This window comes from Schistocerca americana, chromosome 2, assembly GCF_021461395.2.
Source record: "Schistocerca americana isolate TAMUIC-IGC-003095 chromosome 2, iqSchAmer2.1, whole genome shotgun sequence".
Classification (NCBI taxonomy): domain Eukaryota; kingdom Metazoa; phylum Arthropoda; class Insecta; order Orthoptera; family Acrididae; genus Schistocerca; species Schistocerca americana.
In genome coordinates this window covers 607,855,723-607,875,182 of record NC_060120.1, presented here as the reverse complement: position 1 = coordinate 607,875,182, position 19,460 = coordinate 607,855,723, and the positions used below count along the sequence as shown (strand labels likewise).

The window sequence follows — 19,460 nt, the reverse complement described above, 5'->3', positions numbered from 1 at the left end:
CAGCAATGCAACATTTCCGTAGTTCTCATTTCTATGGTGAAACTTTCCAGAAAAGCTTTAATTCTCTGCTTGAGTATTGATTTGCCCCTTTTATTCATGTGTATGCCAGGTGCTGTGAAGTATTTTCTTTCTAGATCGCCTATGCTGATGAAAGAAGCATTGAGACTGGACAGGCAGATCTGTCTGTAAGTCATGTTGGCCTTTATGAGCTCTTTGTTTGTAACAGAAGATTCCGTAAGATTGTGTCTGTGAGGTATGGTGGTGGTGGTTAGTGTTTAACGTCCCGTCGACAACGAGGTCATTAGAGACGGAGCGCAAGCTCGGGTTAGGGAAGGATTGGTAGGGAAATCGGCCGTGCCCTTTCAAAGGAACCATCTCGGCATTCGCCTGAAACGATTTAGGGAAATCACGGAAAACCTAAATCAGGATGGCCGGAGACGGGATTGAACCGTCGTCCTCCCGAATGCGAGTCCAGTGTGCTAACCACTGCGCCACCTCGCTCGGTTCTGTGAGGTATGCCTATAACAATCGCCTTTTGATTGCCTATTTTACTCATTGTGTCTCTTAGAACTGTGGTCAAAATTTTGAGTTTGTTTCTGTACACATCATTTGCACTGCCTAGAACCACGAGACATTGATTTTGTAACAAACGATTTTTTTTTAGTACTTCGAGATTTTCTGCAATATGGGATGTTGCCAGATGGTGCAGATGGCAGTTTAGCAATGGCAGGCAGGCGGGAACCACAGTGCAAACAGCAGCTGGTGACAATATGCTATTGACACTGCGTATACGACCTTGGAGTGGAGTTCACTCTATGTAAACTTCGTTGATTCTGTTTCCTTAAAGATATTTGTGCACGTAATAGTTTGCCACCAATGAGATTTAGATTCTACTTCCTTGATCACTGAAAATCACGTGTGTTTATACAACAAAATTTCAATTCAGTCCAGTTCTTTATACATATGTTAACACTACACATTGCATGGATGTAGTCATTTTACTGCTTCTCACATTATTGCTTGTCCGCCAGATGTCGCTCTAAAGAAAGAAATATCAGCTTAGTTCCTGCAAAGGCTATTGCAGTTCAGGACAATAACTTGTAGTGGAAGAAACTCTTTCTGGTCATTGTCACTGTTCGTTTCTTGTCTTTAAAAAAATTAAAAGTGCAAATAAAGTTTAGGTGGCGGAAAGAATGATGTAAGTGTTCAAGTCAGTGGCTCCTTAAACGACGACCGTTTTATTAATTCATTTCGCAAGTTACATATTGAACATGATGACTGGCGAAATTGTAAATGGACTCGCAAACATGTCAACGTCTATTGACACTCTTAACTCCTCACATTCTATTCCCTCTGACGTTGCCTGTCCAATTACGTCCTCAGTCGTGTTCCTGTCTCGGTATTTGTTGGTCGACTGGAAAGCGCAGGAGACAAGAAACTTGGTTTGTATGTATATTTGGTCACTCCCCGTGCCATATCAAATAGATTTCATTACTTTAATGATTTGTTTGCAGTTGATAGTTCGCAACGATTTTATTTTGTTGTTACCGTTAACCCGTTTGGCACAGAGTCAACTGTTCTTATTTTATATTCCATCAACTTCTAAGCGTGCTTGTGGCACAGGAATATTTCGTCTTTGGATATTTCGGCTGCTGGTGATGTAGCTATCTTCAGTGTGAGTCAATGGCTGATTTAAAACCACTTGCCAAAATGATATACTGATGGAATATTGCATGCAAACTGCTGATGCTTTTCTTTTGTATGGCTGAAAGAAGTGGAAACAATGAGGTTGCGGCACGTGAATCGCCAAACCATTGTAAATATAAAAATCAACTTATACCATTTAAGCACGAAGCAGTCACCCTTGTCAAAGAAAAAATGGATACTCTGAGGTACTCTTCGATAAAAGTCTACAACAAACAGTCGCGAAACGCCACAGGGCAAAAAAAAGCAACCTTCTGAGTCAGGTTAGTACACGCCACTGACGTCAGCCGCTATATCTTCACTTCAGCTGTCAAAAAGCTCCAAGCGGCTGGTGTGTAGTAAACTAGTAACGGAGCAATGGAGTCTTATACAAGGAAAACTTGCTATTTTTAATGGTGTTACTTCCCAGCTACTAAATGAGGAAATGACTCTTCCAATACGAAAAGGAAAATTTAATTAAAGCAATATCCCATCTCCTGTTAATATCAACTTATAATACTGAAATCTCAATCCAGTGTAATATATACGGTTCATAGTAGCAGCGTCGTAAGGTATCGTCGAAAAGTGATGTATGGAAGTTTAAAAGGAACTGACTGCGAGTATGCCAATGTTTTGGACACTTAATTCTGATGCTTTTCGCCGATTGTACTTCGTTTCACAAGTTTCTTTGCAGATTTCAGACTCATTTAATACGTTGAAAACTAGGTACGTTTTCTACAGTCTTGGGGGATATTTTTGATACATTTTATTGCTGTGCTAGATATAGCGGTACAATTAACTCCGAAATACAGCCTCATTTGTGTTTTGAACATGCACACAACACACAATCTTTTCGCAGAGCATTCATACAAGCCAGCCGCTTGGAAGCGCTGCAGTAGCAGTTGGAAAAAAAAGGAGCTGCGGTAGTTTTGCTACTTAATTAAGTGATTTAACCACTGATTTTAACTATAGGAACCATGTCTACTGAAGGGAAAAAAACAATAAGTAAATAATGGAAACGCTACTAGTAAAGTAGCAAGAGCTCACGTCAGTTTAACACGTGAAGCTGAGTTTCAAAATGTTACGTTTAGGAGTTTCTGAAGGGAGTATATACCAATTACTGCTGTACACTGACACAATCCTATGTTCCTTGGTGCTGCTCACATTTCGCATACTGAAAGCAATGCATTCTAAACTCATTTGTTTCTCCAGCTGTTGCTGACAGTGGTACCACAATTTTACCAGTAACTATGTTTGCGAGTTGACAGCGAATTTCGTTTGTGTTTTGTTTACAGCGACAAACTATGCTGTTTTGAGTGTGTAGACAGCTCAGCTGTTTGACGTGTTGGCATTTTATGGGTGGCTAAATTACAGTTTTAAATTTTTGTCATACTAATGACAGTCATTCGATTGACTCGAAAAGTTCATTAATTCTTTGTTGTTGCCCGTAAATACCTTTAATGTCGTGGTTCGGCGAAGGATTGTCAACGTTGAAAGGACAGCTACAGAATTTCACCAAGGAAGTTCTGTCTGATGGAGCTGAAGAAGCGAACGGTAAGAAACGTACCTAGCTGTGTTATTCCACAAAATTTTATTTCAGCTCTTTAATGAAATCTGTGGTGCACCACCTACCTTAAGAATTATCTTATCAAGCAATCATTGTTACGCTAATTTAATGCTGCTGCTGTAACATTTAAGGTATCAGAGAGACGGACACGGTTACGTTGAGGTGTCATTGCTTTTGTGTGCATGAAGTGGAGACTATTCTAAACATCAACTGCAAAAATAACGTACTATTTGTGTAGGCCCACCTTCAAGTCTTTGTAATATTGTATGAATCACAGTGATCTTGAAATGATATTTTAATTGTAGCTTTCCTGTGATAGTTCGAAATATCCGCATCAACTTTAAAAATAGAAAGTAATAACTGTCACTGTCTGTGAGACACTATAAGTGAAAGAATTGAAGCCATCATAGGAAAAGCAGGAAGAGTTATCACTTATGTAGTTCTTTACAATAGGTGAAGTATGATGTATGCAGGAAAGCAATTTTCTTTAGATAAACTGTATACACAAAACTGTGTGTTAAATATAGAGCTCAAGGGGCGATTTTCAGTTTTGTTTTTAAGGGATTACATTTCTGTCCAAATGGTTCACTTGTTTCATCTCAAGCACACTTTCTTTGTTGTAGTCTTAGTAACATTCATCAAGGTTTGAAAAGTAACCCTACAGTACATGTTGTTCTTGTTACTGCCAAAACATATTCTGTAACAGATACTGTAGTTCTACTGAGTGTATTGGATTTGAGTGTGTTCTGAGACCTGTGAGCTGAAAGCTCAGTTTCCTATCACCAAACAGAGGAAATAGATGAGATGCTGACTAAGTTTTTCAGGTGGACTAAGAGAGGACACGAAAATGTGCTTGGAGCATGGTTGCATGTTTAGGCACCCTGAAGTCAGTATTTCAAACGTGCTGGAGGTAGTGTAAGGGGTATAGTAACAAGACTATTGTCCGGAAGTCACTTGTGGGTGTTCTTAATGTGTGCAGTGATGAAGAGCAAAATTATCTTTTATATTATAAGTTTATTATAAGTTATCTGGGGCGAATTGGGTTTAAACCATAAGCACAGTGTTTAGTACGGACCAGTCAAATGAGGCAGTGCAGTTGTTGAGGCACTGACCTCATATTTGGGACAATGGAGTTTGCTCTCTCCAACCATCCTAATTTATGTTTTCTGTGGTTTCTGTAAATCATTTCAGGCAAATGCTGGGATAATTTCCTGATCAAGCCCATAGCAGACTACCTGCCCTAACCTCATAAAAGAAAACTTAGACCTACGCCGTGTGGTCAGAAAGGGTCTGAAAAACTTGTAAGAGTGTTGCAGTGGAGGCTGTGGTGGGAAGTAATTCTTAAGAAAAATATTTGATTCATTGCACCATTTCTGAGTTATTTAGCAGTGAAGTTAGCCAATCAGGTCCCCCACTTGCAAATTCAAGCTGCTTGCCAGGCGTATTATCACCAAGCATGTTCATCTGATTTCCTTAAACCGTGCAACCATAGCTTTTGCTTATCTTACGTAAATTTATCACTTCCAAAAAAGGCACGTTTTAACTGGTAATGAACATTTCAACAAGCAGTAACTCGCCGACCCACAGATGTCTGTGCATTACTCTATTTTAGCGCATGTAAGTGCTTGAGTGTGCAATGACTTAATTGGCTAACTTCAATGCTAAATAACTTGGAAATGGTGCAACATGTTGAATTTTATTCTTGACAACTATTTCTCAAGACAACTTCCCCTGCAACACCCTAACAAGTTTTCCCAATTGTTTCTGATCATGCTGTATATTGTGTGTGTGTGTGTGTGTGTGTGTGTGTGTGTGTGTGTGTGTGTGTTTTTAGCTATTTATTTTCATTGCATTGCGATGACAAATTCTATATCACTGTAAGATCATCCTTGGATGAGTAAATAAAAACAAATTGGTTCATTGTGTCATCAAAAAAGCAAAAATGATTCACTACACACAAAAAAATTCAAAGTTACAAGAACAAATTAAGGCAAATGTAATTTGTAGTATTTTTTAAGCACAGGATGAATAAACTTAATAAGGTAATTGATGTTGAACTCTAACATGACAATACTTGCAAAATGGGTGGTGGTAGATTCAAATCATTGACCACTAAAATCAGTGAATTATTCCTACAAATTGCTGAAAATGCATCTGTAGGGAGGGAATAGGACCATCAAAAGTAGATCCGTTAGGATTAGTTTGGCATGCCTTGTGTACTCGATCACTAGATGTCAGTTTTGTGAATACAACAGTAACAGAGATTATAATAAGTCTTTAGGTCTGTAGAGAATTGTGAGAACAACCTATCTGAACATGCTGAAACACATGTGTTCAGTGAAGAATTCATTCCTGCCCATATTTATTGAATTAAACGAAGAATATTCAAAATGCTTTACAACTAGTATTGCCACACTGTTTTGCAGAAAGTTAGTGTCCATAATTATTATTTCACCTGAGCAGTATGCAACTAATCAGTGAATCATGGATGTTAAAAGTCCTGGCAAAAAAATTTTAAACTATAAATCACAAATTTTTTGTTACAGATTTAAATTTCTACCAAAGAAAAGTCCATCTTTGATCCAGCACTGATAAAAATGTAGGACTGCAAATCTCATAAAATCTCTGGTGGCAAGGCTGAAGACACTGTAGGAATTACTGATTAGTTCTCAGCTGTGCTGCACCACTCCTTCAGGAAAGACCAAAGCACTGTCCACAAATATTGTTGAAAAACGTCTGTGCTGATCAGAACATCTCTGTCAGTCATAATTGGTTTCAGAAATGGGTCCTGGTGATGACTGTGCTCTCGTATCAGGCTGAGGCTGAAGGTTGGGTGTTTCTAAAAAAATGGTTACTAGTTTGGCCCTGTCTTAAGACACTGTTATAGTCTTGCCGTTTAGTAACAGGTCGAGTGTTCTGTCTCCTCTTTTCAGTATTTGGTGTTGACCAAAATATGATGGCTGTAGTGCTGGTTGGACACTATCTGCCCATAAAATCACAGACTTCAACTTTCAAAGTCCTTTGGATAAAGGTAGGTGTGGAACCATGCCTGAAGGCTGGTTGTGGGCGAGTATGAGCAGTGTGGTCACGTGAGTGTACACCAGAATCTGATAGGTTAGTGTTTGATGGCTGCATGGAAATCAGATAGACACATTCGCCAGGCAGTTGCAGTTATTTGCAATAAAGCTGGCGAAACCGTGAGTTTGACCTTATGTCATATGAAGGCCAAATAGAACAATGTGAAAAGCACTAATTCAGTGAGTCATGCCGCATCTCAAAGCAGCCCTGAGTGTACAGTGCCATTACTTGATCATACCACTGCTATCTGGAAGGTGGCTTGTGGTCTGAGGATGGTTGGTACAAAAGAATTTACCCAATTGGTGAAATAACTCTGATTCAAACTCCCAACCATGGCCTGCTGTCATATGAAGAGGACAGCCAAAGTGTATAACACAATTCAAAATGAAAGCTATGACAAACATCTCTGCTGTAATGTCTGTGACTGGTATCACTTGTGGTGTGAAGTGGTCTGTCATTGTCAGTAGATAGCATTGCCCATCAGTGTGTGGCAGTGAATGAATCACATTTATGTGTATTTGAGCGAAATGCGCATGGGTGGATGTACATGGTATGCTACTTGGCAGTGTTGGCTGGCAAGGCATGTATAGACCCACTCAAGGCAATTCTTTTTCAACACCAGGGCAGACAAAATGCTCTGCAATCAACCGGGTCAGTGCACTGACTCCAGGGTGTCTAAGGTTGTTCAAACTATTTAAGGCATGCCATCAAAATTCACCTGGAAACAACAAATAGCAAAACTCCTTTACTACTTTAAGTGTCTCATTTCCTAATCTAATTCCTTCAGCATCAACCGACTTAATTCGACTACATTCCATTATCCTCGTTTTGCTTTTGTTGATGTTCATCTTATACCCTCCTTTTAAGACCTTGTCCATTCCATTCAACTGCTCTTCCAAGGAGAGAGGAGAGATTATGTGAAAAATATATGAGTAGCAGCTATGCACCATGAACTACTTCTTGCAACTCAGATCCAGTTGTGAGCTGATTGGCATTCACCACCAGAGGAAGTACTGCGTCATGCACAGGATGAGCAATCAGTGCTGCATCTGCAAGGTTCTACTTCTCAACAGCAAAAGGTGTGTCCATTTCTTGTGCTCTCTGTACAGGAATACTGCCCTTTGTATTGGCACCTACAAGTGCAGTAGTCCATGTCTTCTGCAATGTCATCATGAGGTAGATGTCAACAACAACAAAAAATCAACTTTCCAAGGGAACAGCATAGCTCTTTGATTGTGTCTGCCTGGCAGACTTGAGTGATAGCTCCTACAATTTCAGATCAGGTTTACTATTCTGCTGAAGAAGCAGGATGTCCCAGGAATGTGACCTGCCAAAAACACACTTAGCTGGCCAGGTTGATGACCTCACCAAAATGCTCACAGCATCGGCTGAATGCTGGTGATGTTGTTTTCGGCAGCTGAGAAGAAAAGATTGTCATGTAAGTAGGAGAAAATAGAGACACGGCCTCGGAGAATGGAGTCAATGGACTGTTGTTTTGATTGTGCAGTATTGTGTAAACCAAAAATCAGAAAGAAACTCTTAGAGAGGCCAAATGATGTGATAGTGACTGTTTTTGGAATACTTTCCTCTGCCACTGGGATCTGAATAACACAACCCGGAATGCTAAACACAGTGGCTCCACTGGGCACATCATTATATTCTCTGAAAAGTGTCTCTTGATGTTGTTCATGTATAGTCCAAACATTTGTCATGTGATACTGGTAATCTTTTTTGGAACTAAGTGGAAGGCCGATGACCAAGTGGTGCTGGAGGACCAAATGATATCTTCACATAACATTGTGTTGAATGCTATTGCTACAGCTAAGCAGTTCTATGGAAGGCATCAGGGATTGCATGAGACAGCAGACCAGATGTTTAAATTTATTGCAAAGCGCTGTGATGTACCTCTCATGATGTGGCAAGTTGCTACTGATCATTGGATATTGGTCTGGTAGTTCCACACACTTACCAAAATATTGAAGAAGTGTGACATGTGAACAGTAGCTTTATGACAAAATCTTGTGACAGTAGCCTGGTGGATCTGCTCTCAAGACAGGGTGAGTGGTAGATGGTAACATGTTCACACTGCTCAAGGTGGAAGGTCAGTGGACGGACTGGCCGTCGGGCGTCACCTACACACCCTGTATGTCGACAGGTGGCCACTCCTTCACCAAGTTCAGAGCAGGCACATAAGAGGAGGGATTTGCTAATAATTGGGAGCTTCAGTGTTAGGCATATTAAGGAGCCTCTTAGGGAAATAGTGTTGAGGGTTGGAAAGAAAGCCAGTGTATGCTCAGTATGTCTGCTGGGGAGACTTGTCCCAGATGTGGAGGAGGCCTCGCCTGCAGCTATCAAGTGTGCAGGGTGCAGCCATCTGCAAATTGTGGCTCATGTCTGCACCAATGACACATGCTGCTTGAGTTCTAAGGCCATCCTCAGTTCATATGAGTGGCTGGCAGAAGTGGTGAAGGCTGCTGGCCTTGCACATGGGGTGCGAGCAGTGGTTGCAGTTTTCAGCATTATTCCCAGAGCTAACCGGGGTCCTTGGGTTTGTAGCTGAGTGGAGTTACTGTGTGGAGAATTTTAGGACTTCTCTACCACAAAGGAGCAGCTGTTCAGGTAGCAGAATACTTGTGGGAGTGCACATGAGGGGTGGAGGGGGGGGGGGGGGCAGACGGTAGTTTATGAGGTACTCTGATGAACACTCAGCAGCCTACATGCAGATAGCGAAATCAGACCGTTTAGAGTAAAGGTATTTCGACTGTCAAAATGTAATCAGTAAATTGTTGAAGTATTCATAACAAAACTCCTGAATTTACTAACTTTATGGATATTTGTTGCACTCGGATTATTCTCAGGACAAAGAGCTGTCTGAAACCTGTAGTAGAAAGCTCTGAAATATTTAGTGAGTCATGGAACATATTGTTGCAGAAGAATCTGAGTAGCACCGCGGTGTAGTGGTTATGATACTTAACTGTTGCATGGAGGGACGTGAGTTCAAAACTCACCTGGACTGTACAACTTTAATTTCTATATTTGGTTTGAGTACATTCTAGAAATATCCTCAAATGTCAAGAACCATTGTACTGGAATGTTCTGTAGCTGTCTATATACTGTATGTTTTCTGGCCAGAGGCAGTTCACTCCACGCTCTTGTATGTGCAAGTGCTGAATAAACCTTTGTTAAGTGAAGTTAATGTTCATCATTCATCTAATTACATGTCTTTCTATGTGACATTATTCTGGTGGAGACACTGGGTATCGGAACTTGTGATAGCACACATTATCGATGACACAGTGACTCCCATCAGGCCACAAATAAAATCGATGAACTACTCATTTGTATTGATGAAATGAATTCATCTAACCAAATTGACATAATCTGCCTCTCTGAACATCAAGTGACCACTGGCATAGATATGTTAGACATTTCAGGATTTAAGCTAGCTTTTTACTTTTGCAGAGTAGATATGGATGGAGGAGGAGTTGCCACATTTATTAAAAACTGCCATATATTCAAGGACGTTGACATTAATAAATTCTGTTTAGACCAGCATCTAGAAGCATGTGCAACAGAAGTAGAGTTCCATAACAGATCCTATATAATAGTAATTATTTACCGAGCACCTGCAGGAAATTATAATCTATTCATAAATCATCTAGAAGCTCTTTTGGGTTATTTAACAGGAAGAAACAAAGAAATTTTGATTGCTGGTGACTTTAATACAGATTTTCTAATGCACTCTTCCAGTAAATATTTACTGCAGTTAGTAATGTTGTCTTTCAATCTAACTCACACGGTAAACTTTCCGACTAGGATCACTAAATCCTCTAGGACAGCAATTGATAACATTTTTATAGACAAATCAAAGGAACAAAATCATATCATAAAACCTGTATTAAATGGACTATCAGATCATGACATGCAGCTCCTTGTTTTAGATGTAAATTCTGAGCAGATTATCAAGAATGCTAAGTCTGAGTACAGGAGAGTAGTCAGTCAACCAAAAATTGAGTGTTTTAAAAAGCTGCTGAAAGATCTGAACTGGAAAGATGTTTATATTGCCCATGACATGAATGAAAAATATAATACATTCATGAACAATGTCAGTACCATGTTTGAAAACTCTTTTCCTCTAAAAGTTACTCAAATTAAACAGAAGTCTATAATAAAACCATGGATTACACAAGGAATAAAGATTTCCTGTAAGACAAAAAGGAAAATGTATCTGTCGACCAAGAATAGCTCCAATACTGATGATTTAGCTAAATACAAGGAATACTGTAAAATATTTAAAAAAAGTAATTCAGACATCCAAACAAATGTACCACGGGAAGAAGATAGCAATGTCAGGGAACAAAATAAAAACAATATGGGATATAGTGAAAGAGGAGACTGGTAGAACCAGAAAGGAACAGGAGCAAATAGCATTAAGGGTAGATGAAACATTAGTAACCGATGGGCATAGTGTGGCAGATCTATTTAACAAGTACTTTATATCCGTTACTGATAGAATGGCATTGTCAGGATCAGTAAATAATGCCCTTGAATATCTGAAACTAGCCTTTACAAATAGCTTCAGCTACATGAATATGTCACTCACTTCACCAAAAGAAATAACTTCCATAATAAAATCTTTGAAAACAAAGCATTCTAGTGGTTACGATGAAATATCAACAAAGTTAATTAAGGCATGTTCTTGTGAGGTTAGTACAATTCTAAGTTACTTGTGTAACCAATCAATTATAACTGGGTCATTTCCTGACTGGCTAAAATATGCAGATGTTAAGCCTCTATTCAAGAAAGGGGATAAAGAGGTACCATCAAACTACAGACCGATTTCACTTTTGCCAGCATTCTCAAAAATTTTAGAAAAAGTAATGTACAGGCAGCTTCTCAACCATCTGACCATAAGTAACATATCAAGAACACAGTTTGGATTTCCGAAGGGTTCTGATATCGAGAAGGCTATTTACACCTACAGTGAAAATGTACTTAATTCATTAAGTAACAAATTACAAGCAGCAGGTATTTTCTGTGATTCGTCAAAGGCATTTGATTGTGTGAACCACAACATCCTTTTAAATTAATTAGAATTCTATGGTGTCACGGGCAGTGCTGCAAAATGGTTCAAGTCATACCTAACTAACAGGAAACAAGGGATGTCAGTACATGGGACTAGTGAATTAAGTCATCAGTCATCGTCAGAATGGGAAGAAATTACATGTGGTGTCCCACAAGGATCCATCTTAGGGCCATTGCTTTTTCTTGTGTACATTAATGATCTCTCATCAGTTACACTGCCAGAAGCAGAGTTCGTTTTGTTTGCAGATGACACAAGTATTGCAATAAATAGTATGTAGAGTGTAGCTCTAGAAAGATCTGCTAATGATATTTTCATGGATATTAATAAATGGTTTAAAGCCAACTCATTAACATTAAACTTTGAAAAGACTCACTACATGCGATTCAGAACCTGTAAGAGGTTTCCACCCAGCATATGCATAAAGTATGAAGAAGAGCAGATAAAAGAGGTAGACAGTCTCAAATTCCTGGGATTACAACTTTATAATAAATTCAGTTGGGAGGAGCACACCACAGAATTGCAGAAACGCCTTAACAAATCTGTATTTGCAATTCGAGTGTTAGCAGACATAGGTGACATAAAAATGAAAAAGCTTGCACACATTGCCTTCTTTCATTCCATAATGTCATATGGTATAATATTTTGGGGGAAACTCTTCAAGTCAAACAAAAGTTTTCAGAGTCCAAAAGCGTGTAATACGTATTATTTGTGGAGTAAATTCACGCACGTCATGTGGAAACCTCTTCAAAAAACTGGGTATACTAACCACTACCTCTCAGTATATTTACTCCTTAATGAAATTTGGCCAAGTAAGTGGTCCCGACAGTCGGGATACCAGTTACTTTGGAATAAGGCTGGGCATCTCGGACATATTCTGAGTTGTGGTCACCTTTGTGCTCATACGGCAAAGACTACCATATCCACCGGTTAGTCCCTCAACCGTTAGGGGTTAAAACTCAATGGGATTAGGGGCAAGTAAGGCCAGCAACCTGCTTCCCTGGTACTTTAAATATGATGCTGGCAACAATCAGAGCAAAATGCCTCGGACCTTTGGAGGTGACAGAGTCCCACCTCTAACTGACAAACCAGGGACTCCTAAGATACGACTCGGCAAACAAATGGTAATGAGATGGGGAGCTATTAATATCAATGGGGGCTACTCTGGGAAGAAGGTAGAGCTGGCAGAGGCTGCAAGTAAGATGGGGCTGGATGTTTTAGCTGTTAGTGACATTCGGGTAAGGGTTGAGAAAGAAGAGGAAGTGGGAGAATACAAGGTCTACCTGCCAGGAGTCAAAGCAGGAATAGCACAATGGAGTGTAGGGCTTTACATCAGGAAAGAAATGGAACCCAGCGTAGTTGCAATAAGGTATGTAAACGAACGACTGATGTGGATAGATTTGACAGTGTCTAGCAAGAAAATTAAGATTGTGTCAGTATATTCGCATTGTGAAGGGACAGATGAAGATAAGATGGATAGTTTTTATGATGCACTCAGTGATGTAGTTGTTAGAGTAAAGGACAAGCACAGTGTTCTGCTCATGGGTGATTTAATGCCAGGATTGGAAATTGAACAGAAGGGTATGAAAAGGTTATGGGTAAATTTGGAGAGGATATGGAGGCCAACAGGAACGGGAAACAACTCTTGGATTTCTGTGCCAGTATTGGCTTAGTAATCACAAACTCCTGTTTTAAACATAAGAACATTCACCGGTATACTTGGGAAGGCAGGGGAACCATATCTGTCATTTACTATATAATAACAGGTCAGGAATTCAGGAAGGCTGTGAGGGACACACGTGTATTCAGGGGATTCTTTGATGACACTGATCATTATTTAATCTGCAGCGAAATTGGTATTGTGAGGCCGAAAGTGCAGTAGGTCGGGTCCATATGTAGGAGGATAAGAGTGGAGAAACTTCAGGATAAGGAAATCAGGCACAAGTACATAACAATGATCTCAGAAAGGTACCAGTTAGTTGAATATAGTTAACTACAGTCATTGGAAAAGGAATGAACAAGGTACAGGGACACAGTACTAGAAGTGGCTAAAGAATGTCTTGGAACAGTAGTGTGTAAAGGTAGGATGAAGCAAACAGCTTGGTGGAATGACACAGTCAAGGCAGCCTGTAAAAGGAAAAAGAAGGTGTATCAAAAATGGCTACATACTAGAACTCAGGTAGACAGAGAAAGTTATGTCGAAGAAAGAAACAAAGCCAAACAGATAATTGCAGCATCCAAGAAGAAATCTTGGGAAGACTTTGGAAACAGGTTGGAGACTTTGGGTCAAGCTGCTGGAAAACCATTCTGGAGTGTAATTAGCAGTCTTCGAAAGGGAGGTAAGAAGGAAATGACAAGTATTTTGGACATGTCAGGAAAACTGCTTGTGAATCCTGTGGATTCCTTGGGCAGATGGAGGGAATATTTTGAAGAGTTGCTCAATGTAGGTGAAAATATGATCAGTAATGTTTCAGATTTCGATGTACAATGGGGTAGGAATGAGGATGGAAATAGGATCACATTTGAGGAAGTGGTGAAAATGGTCAATAGATTGCAGTGCAATAAAGCAGCTGGGGTGGATGAAATTAAGTCGGAACTCATCAAATACAGTGGAATGTCAGGTCTTAAATGGCTACACAGGATAATTGAAATGGCCTGGGAGTCGGGACAGGTTCCATCAGACTGGACAAAAGCAGTAATCATACCAATCTTTAAACATGGAAACAGAAAAGATTGTAACAACTACAGAGGTATCTCTTTAATCAGCGTTGTGGGTAAAATCTTCTCAGGTATTGTTGAAAGGAAAGTGCGAGTATTAGTTGAGGACCAATTGGATGAAAATCAGTGTGGGTTTAGGCCTCTTAGAGGTTGTCAGGACCAGATCTTTAGCTTACGGCAAATAATGGAGAAGTGTTATGAATGGAACAGAGAATTGTATCTATGCTTTATAGATCTAGAAAAGGCATATGACCAGGTTTCTAAGAGGGAGTTATTGTCTGTTCTATGAGATTATGGAATAGGAGGCAAACTTTTGCAAGCAATTAAAGGTCTTTACATGGATAGTCAGGCAGCAGTTAGAGTTGACGGTAAATTGAATTCATGGTTCAGAGTAGTTTCAGGGGTAAGACAAGGCTGCAACCTGTCTCCCCTGTTGTTCATATTATATATGGATCATATGTTGAAAACAATAGACTGGCTGGGTGAGATTAAGATGTGTGAACACAAAATAAGCAGTCTTGCATATGCGGATGACTTAGTTGTGATGGCAGATTCGATTGAAAGTTTGCAAAGTATTATTTCAGAGCTAGATCAGAAATGTAAGGACTATGGTATGAAGATTAGCATCTCCAAAACGAAAGTAATGTCAGTGGGAAAGAGATATAAACGGATTGAGTGCCAAATAGGAGGAACTAGGTTAGAACAGGTGGACAGTTTCAAGTACTTAGGATGCATATTCTCACAGGATGGCAACATAGTGAAAGAACTGGAAGCGAGGTGTAGCAAAGCTAATGCAGTGAGTGCTCAGCTACGATCTACTCTCTTCTGCAAGAAGGAAGTCAGTACCAAGACTAAGTTATCTGTGCACCGTTCAATCTTTCGACCAACTTTGTTGTATGGGAGCGAAAGCTGGATGGATTCAGGGTACCTTATCAATAAGGTTGAGGTAACGGATATGAAAGTAGCTAGGATGATTGCAGGTACTAGTAGATGGGAACAATGGCAGGAGGGTGTCCACAATGAGGAAATCAAAGAAAAACTGGGAGTGAACTCTATAGATGTAGCAGTCAGGGCGAACAGGCTTAGATGGTGGGGTCATGTTGCACACATGCGAGAAGCAAGGTTACCCAAGAGACTCATGGGTTCAGCAGTAGAGGGTAGGAGGAGTTGGGGCAGACCAAGGAGAAGGTACCTGGATTCGGTTAAGAATGATTTTGAAGTAATAGGCTTAACATCAGAAGAGGCACCAATGTTAGCACGGAATAGGGAATCATGGAGGAATTTTAGAAAGGGGACTATGCTCCAGACTGAACGCTGAAAGGCATAATCAGTCTTAAATGATGATGATGATGATGATGATGATGAAATTTGTACTAAATGATATATCTCTTTTTCCAACAAACAGCTCAGTTCATACATACAATACCAGGAACAAAAATTATCTGCACAAAGACTTAAAAGCACTTGCTTTAGTTCAAAAAGGGGTCCACTACTCAGGAACACTCATCTTCAATAATTTGCCAGCAAACATAAAAAATTTAGTTATAAATAAAGATCAATTTAAAAGAAGCCTGAAAGACTTACTAGTGGCCAACTCCTTCTACTCCATTGACGAATTTTTTAATTGAAACAAATGATGTATTGTATATAATCATACTATTAGTATTGTTATTTCAGCTAAAAAAAAAAAAAAGGTTGACATGTTCCACATCCACGAGGATCTCCTCAGCATGGATCTATGGAACGAAAAACTAATCTAATCTAATGACAACAGAGCCGCCGTTTACATGGTGAAAAACCCGAGTTCGAGCCATATTCAACAGATCACAGTCTATTGGAGATGGAAGAAGAAGACGAAGTTATGATGACAGCAACTGTGTGCCACCACATGAGAGATCTTTCTGGGTTCTCTGGTGACGATGGCCAAGATCCAAACAAGTGGCTGAAGGTATATTTAACAAATGGGATGACACCGTGTGTTTGGCTAACATATTTTTCTACTTGGAGAGCACTGTCAAGCAATGGTATGAGAACAATGAGGAGAAGTTCACAAGCTGGGAAGTATTCCAAGCGAAACTGCACAAGTATTTCGGTGACACACAACGACAGAAGTGCAAGGCTGAAGATAAAGTAAAGTGCAGGGTACAGCGTCCAGGAGAAACTACAGCATCCTGCATTCAAGACATCTTGGAGCTGTGTAAAATAGTGGATCCTAGAATGGAGGAGAAAGATAAGGTCGCACATCTCATGAAGGGTGTTGCTGAGGACATGTATCAAGCCCTACTCCTGAAGGAGGTTTCGATAGTAGACAACTTCATAAAATGGTGCCAGTATATCAAGACAATGCGTCAAAAAAGAATTACATGCAAGAAGTTTGAATGGCTTCCAAATGTCGTATCGATGTCTGTGATGGAGGAAGCAACTGATTTCACAAGTGTTCTTCGTCAGATAGTGAGAGAGGAAGTTAAGAAGGCTCTTGGATTGCACGGCGAGCAAAAAACCGAGACGCTTCGAGAGGTCATAAGGAAGAAAGTGGAACAGACATTGAAACCAATCTCACGCCCTTCATTTCCCTTTAAAATGGTGAAAAGTCGAGACCCAGGTGGAGTTACGTTCCTACAATTCCACATGAGGAACCTGTTTGGCCACCAAGGAAGACTGACGTCTGGAGGACCCAGTATAACCAACCAGTATGTTTACACTGTGGATGACTGGGACATGTGGTGCGCTATTGTCGAGAAAGGTGGCAGATATTTGATGATGCCCACACCAGAAGACAGCAGACCAATCTTAGCCAACGCCAACTCCGGGACGATGAAGATGAACAAGAAGGTGTGGGTGCAGGACGACGTAGGTCACGATCGCCTCAAGCTAGCCGCTGGAGAGTACACTCCCCAACATGCCAATCAAGGTCTCCATTGCCCTTTAGAAGCTCAAGCCAATCAACTAGCTACCGCAAACCGGAGAACTAAAGGGTGCGACCGTCCTTGGAGGTGAGGCCGCCAAAGAGAAAAATCCTCCGCTGTCGATCACTACAAAAATGATAGGAAACTACATCGATATCTTCGTGGATGTCTGACCACCCCAAGCTCTTGTGGACTCTCGAGCATAATATTCAGTCATTTCGGAAAAGTACCATCGCCAGTTGCAGAAAACCGTATTTGTCGACAGCAAAACATCTCTGCTGAAGGTGGCTAATGGGAAATATGTAAACCATACAGGAAGATGTACCATTCATGTGGGAATAAGTGGCCATACACAACCCTTAGAATTCATTATCGTACAAGAGTGTAGTCATGACGTCATTCTCGGATGGGACTTTTTGAAAGCTTCTCGGGCAATTACAGATTGTGGTCGGTCGAAGATTATGCTAGACGAGATGAGATACTGTGGACAGGAAGATGCGCATCCAAGTGCGTGAAGACTATGTGTGCTGGATGAAGTGATCATTCCTGCAGTCAGTGCTAGAAAGGTAACTGTCAAGTCTCATGCCATGCATCAACCCATGGATCTTGTAGTGGAATGTAAGAGAAGCATACCACTGAAGAATAACTTGGTCATCCCAGCCTCTGTCGTCTTGTTTAAGAACGGATTCAGTGAATTGTGTATAGTTAACTGTCACCGAGAACCACAGATCCTTCCAAGATGCATGTGCATGGCAAATGCTGAGCCATTAATTCAAGAACAGCTGAGCGTCATAGAAACCTCCCATGTAGAGTCTGTGGGCAAAATTAGTACTACCACTACGAGACGAGATCTTCTAGCTCACTACCACCAGATCTCACTAAGGAACAACAGAAGAAGCTACTTGCCATTCTTCAAGAGTTCTCTGAATGCTTCAGTCCACAGGTGAAGAGCAAATTGGACAAATCGACGGTGAAGCACCGGATTAGCACTGGAGTCCATCAACCAATAAGCCAGAGAGCATACCATGTGTCAGCAACGGAACGTCAAATAATTCGCGATGAGGTAGAGAAAGTGATAAAGAATGACATCATTCAGCCTACACAGAGCCCATGGTTGTCACCAGTGGTCCTCGTCAGGAAGACGGATGGTAGTTGGTGCTTTTGTGTTGTGCTCAAACTGACGATGCGCCTAGATTGTCTAAAGGGGGCTAAGTTTTTCTAAACCATGGACATGTACTCGGGATCGAAGTAAATGAGGCTGATCGTGAGAGAACTGGATACATCACCCCCTGAGGACCTGTATGAGTTTAAGGTAATGCCATTTGGTTTGTGTAATGCACCAGCAACTTTTGAACGGATGATGGATAATCTTCTAAGTCACTTGAAGTGGACGATGTGTCTATGTTATTTAGATGACATTATAGTGCTCTTAGAGACATTTATTGAACATATAAAAAGACTGAGGCCCGTTCTTAAGTGTCTTCAACAAGGCGAACTGAAACTTAATCCAAGAAAGTGTCTCTTTGGAGCAAAAGAAATCAAAATACTTGGACACCTTGTGTCCAACGAATATATGTGGCCAGACCCACAAAAAGTGAGATATATAACGGAATTTTCTATTCCTAAAAGTATTAGAGATGTGAGAAGCTTCCTCAGATTATGTTCCTATTACCGTCATTTTATCAAAGACTTTTGTATCAAATCCAGGCCACTCCAAGAGTTGTTAAAAGCTGATTCTAAATTTATCTGTGGCGCTGCTCAACAAGATTCTTTTGATGTGCTGCGTAAAGCTCTGACAACTGACCCTGTACTTGGTCTGTATGATGAGAGAGCACCTACAGAACTACACACAGATGCCAGCAGGTATGGGATCGGTGCTGTTGTGGTGCAAATTTTGGATGGAAAAGAGGAGGTCATAACCTATGCTTCTAGGACACTTACAAAAGCTGAGAGAAACTACTCAACTACAGAAAGAGAATGTCTTGCTGTGATCAGGACCATGTGCAAATTTCGAAGTATCTCTATGGAAGGCCATTCACCTTTGTTATAGACTATCATTCACATTGTTGGTTGACAGGTCTTAAGGATCCAACAGCATGACTTGCCAGTGGGCACTACTTCTTCAAAAGTGTGACATTACCATAATGTACAAAAGTGGAAGAAAACATCAAGAAGCCGACTGTCTCTCAAGAAACCCTGTGGAAGACCATCAAGACTTTGATGAAGATAGTGACTGTTTCGCTGCACTCCAGGATCTCTCTGCTGAGCAGAAGGAGGACGCCAAGATATCACACAAATTATGCTTGCCTTAAATAGGTCATAGGATGTGAAAGGCCAATTTAAGGTAGTTAATGGATTACTTTGCAAGAAAAACTTTGATCCATTTGGAAAAAGGTGACTACTAGTGATTCCTAAATACATGCGC

General features: G+C 40.4%; 1 protein-coding gene across 2 annotated transcripts in view; it reads left to right on the top strand.

The window, feature by feature from the left end:
* The first annotated feature begins 2,984 nt into the window (after window positions 1-2,984).
* The window catches only part of LOC124596613 (thyroid receptor-interacting protein 11-like), a 477,631-nt gene continuing 461,155 nt past the window's right edge, over window positions 2,985-19,460 (top strand). For both annotated transcript variants that reach the window (XM_047135834.1, XM_047135833.1), the window contains exon 1: window positions 2,985-3,237. In XM_047135834.1, coding sequence (XP_046991790.1) covers window positions 3,144-3,237 — 94 coding nt within the window. In that variant the 5' untranslated portion in view covers window positions 2,985-3,143. The remainder of the gene's footprint in view (window positions 3,238-19,460) is intronic.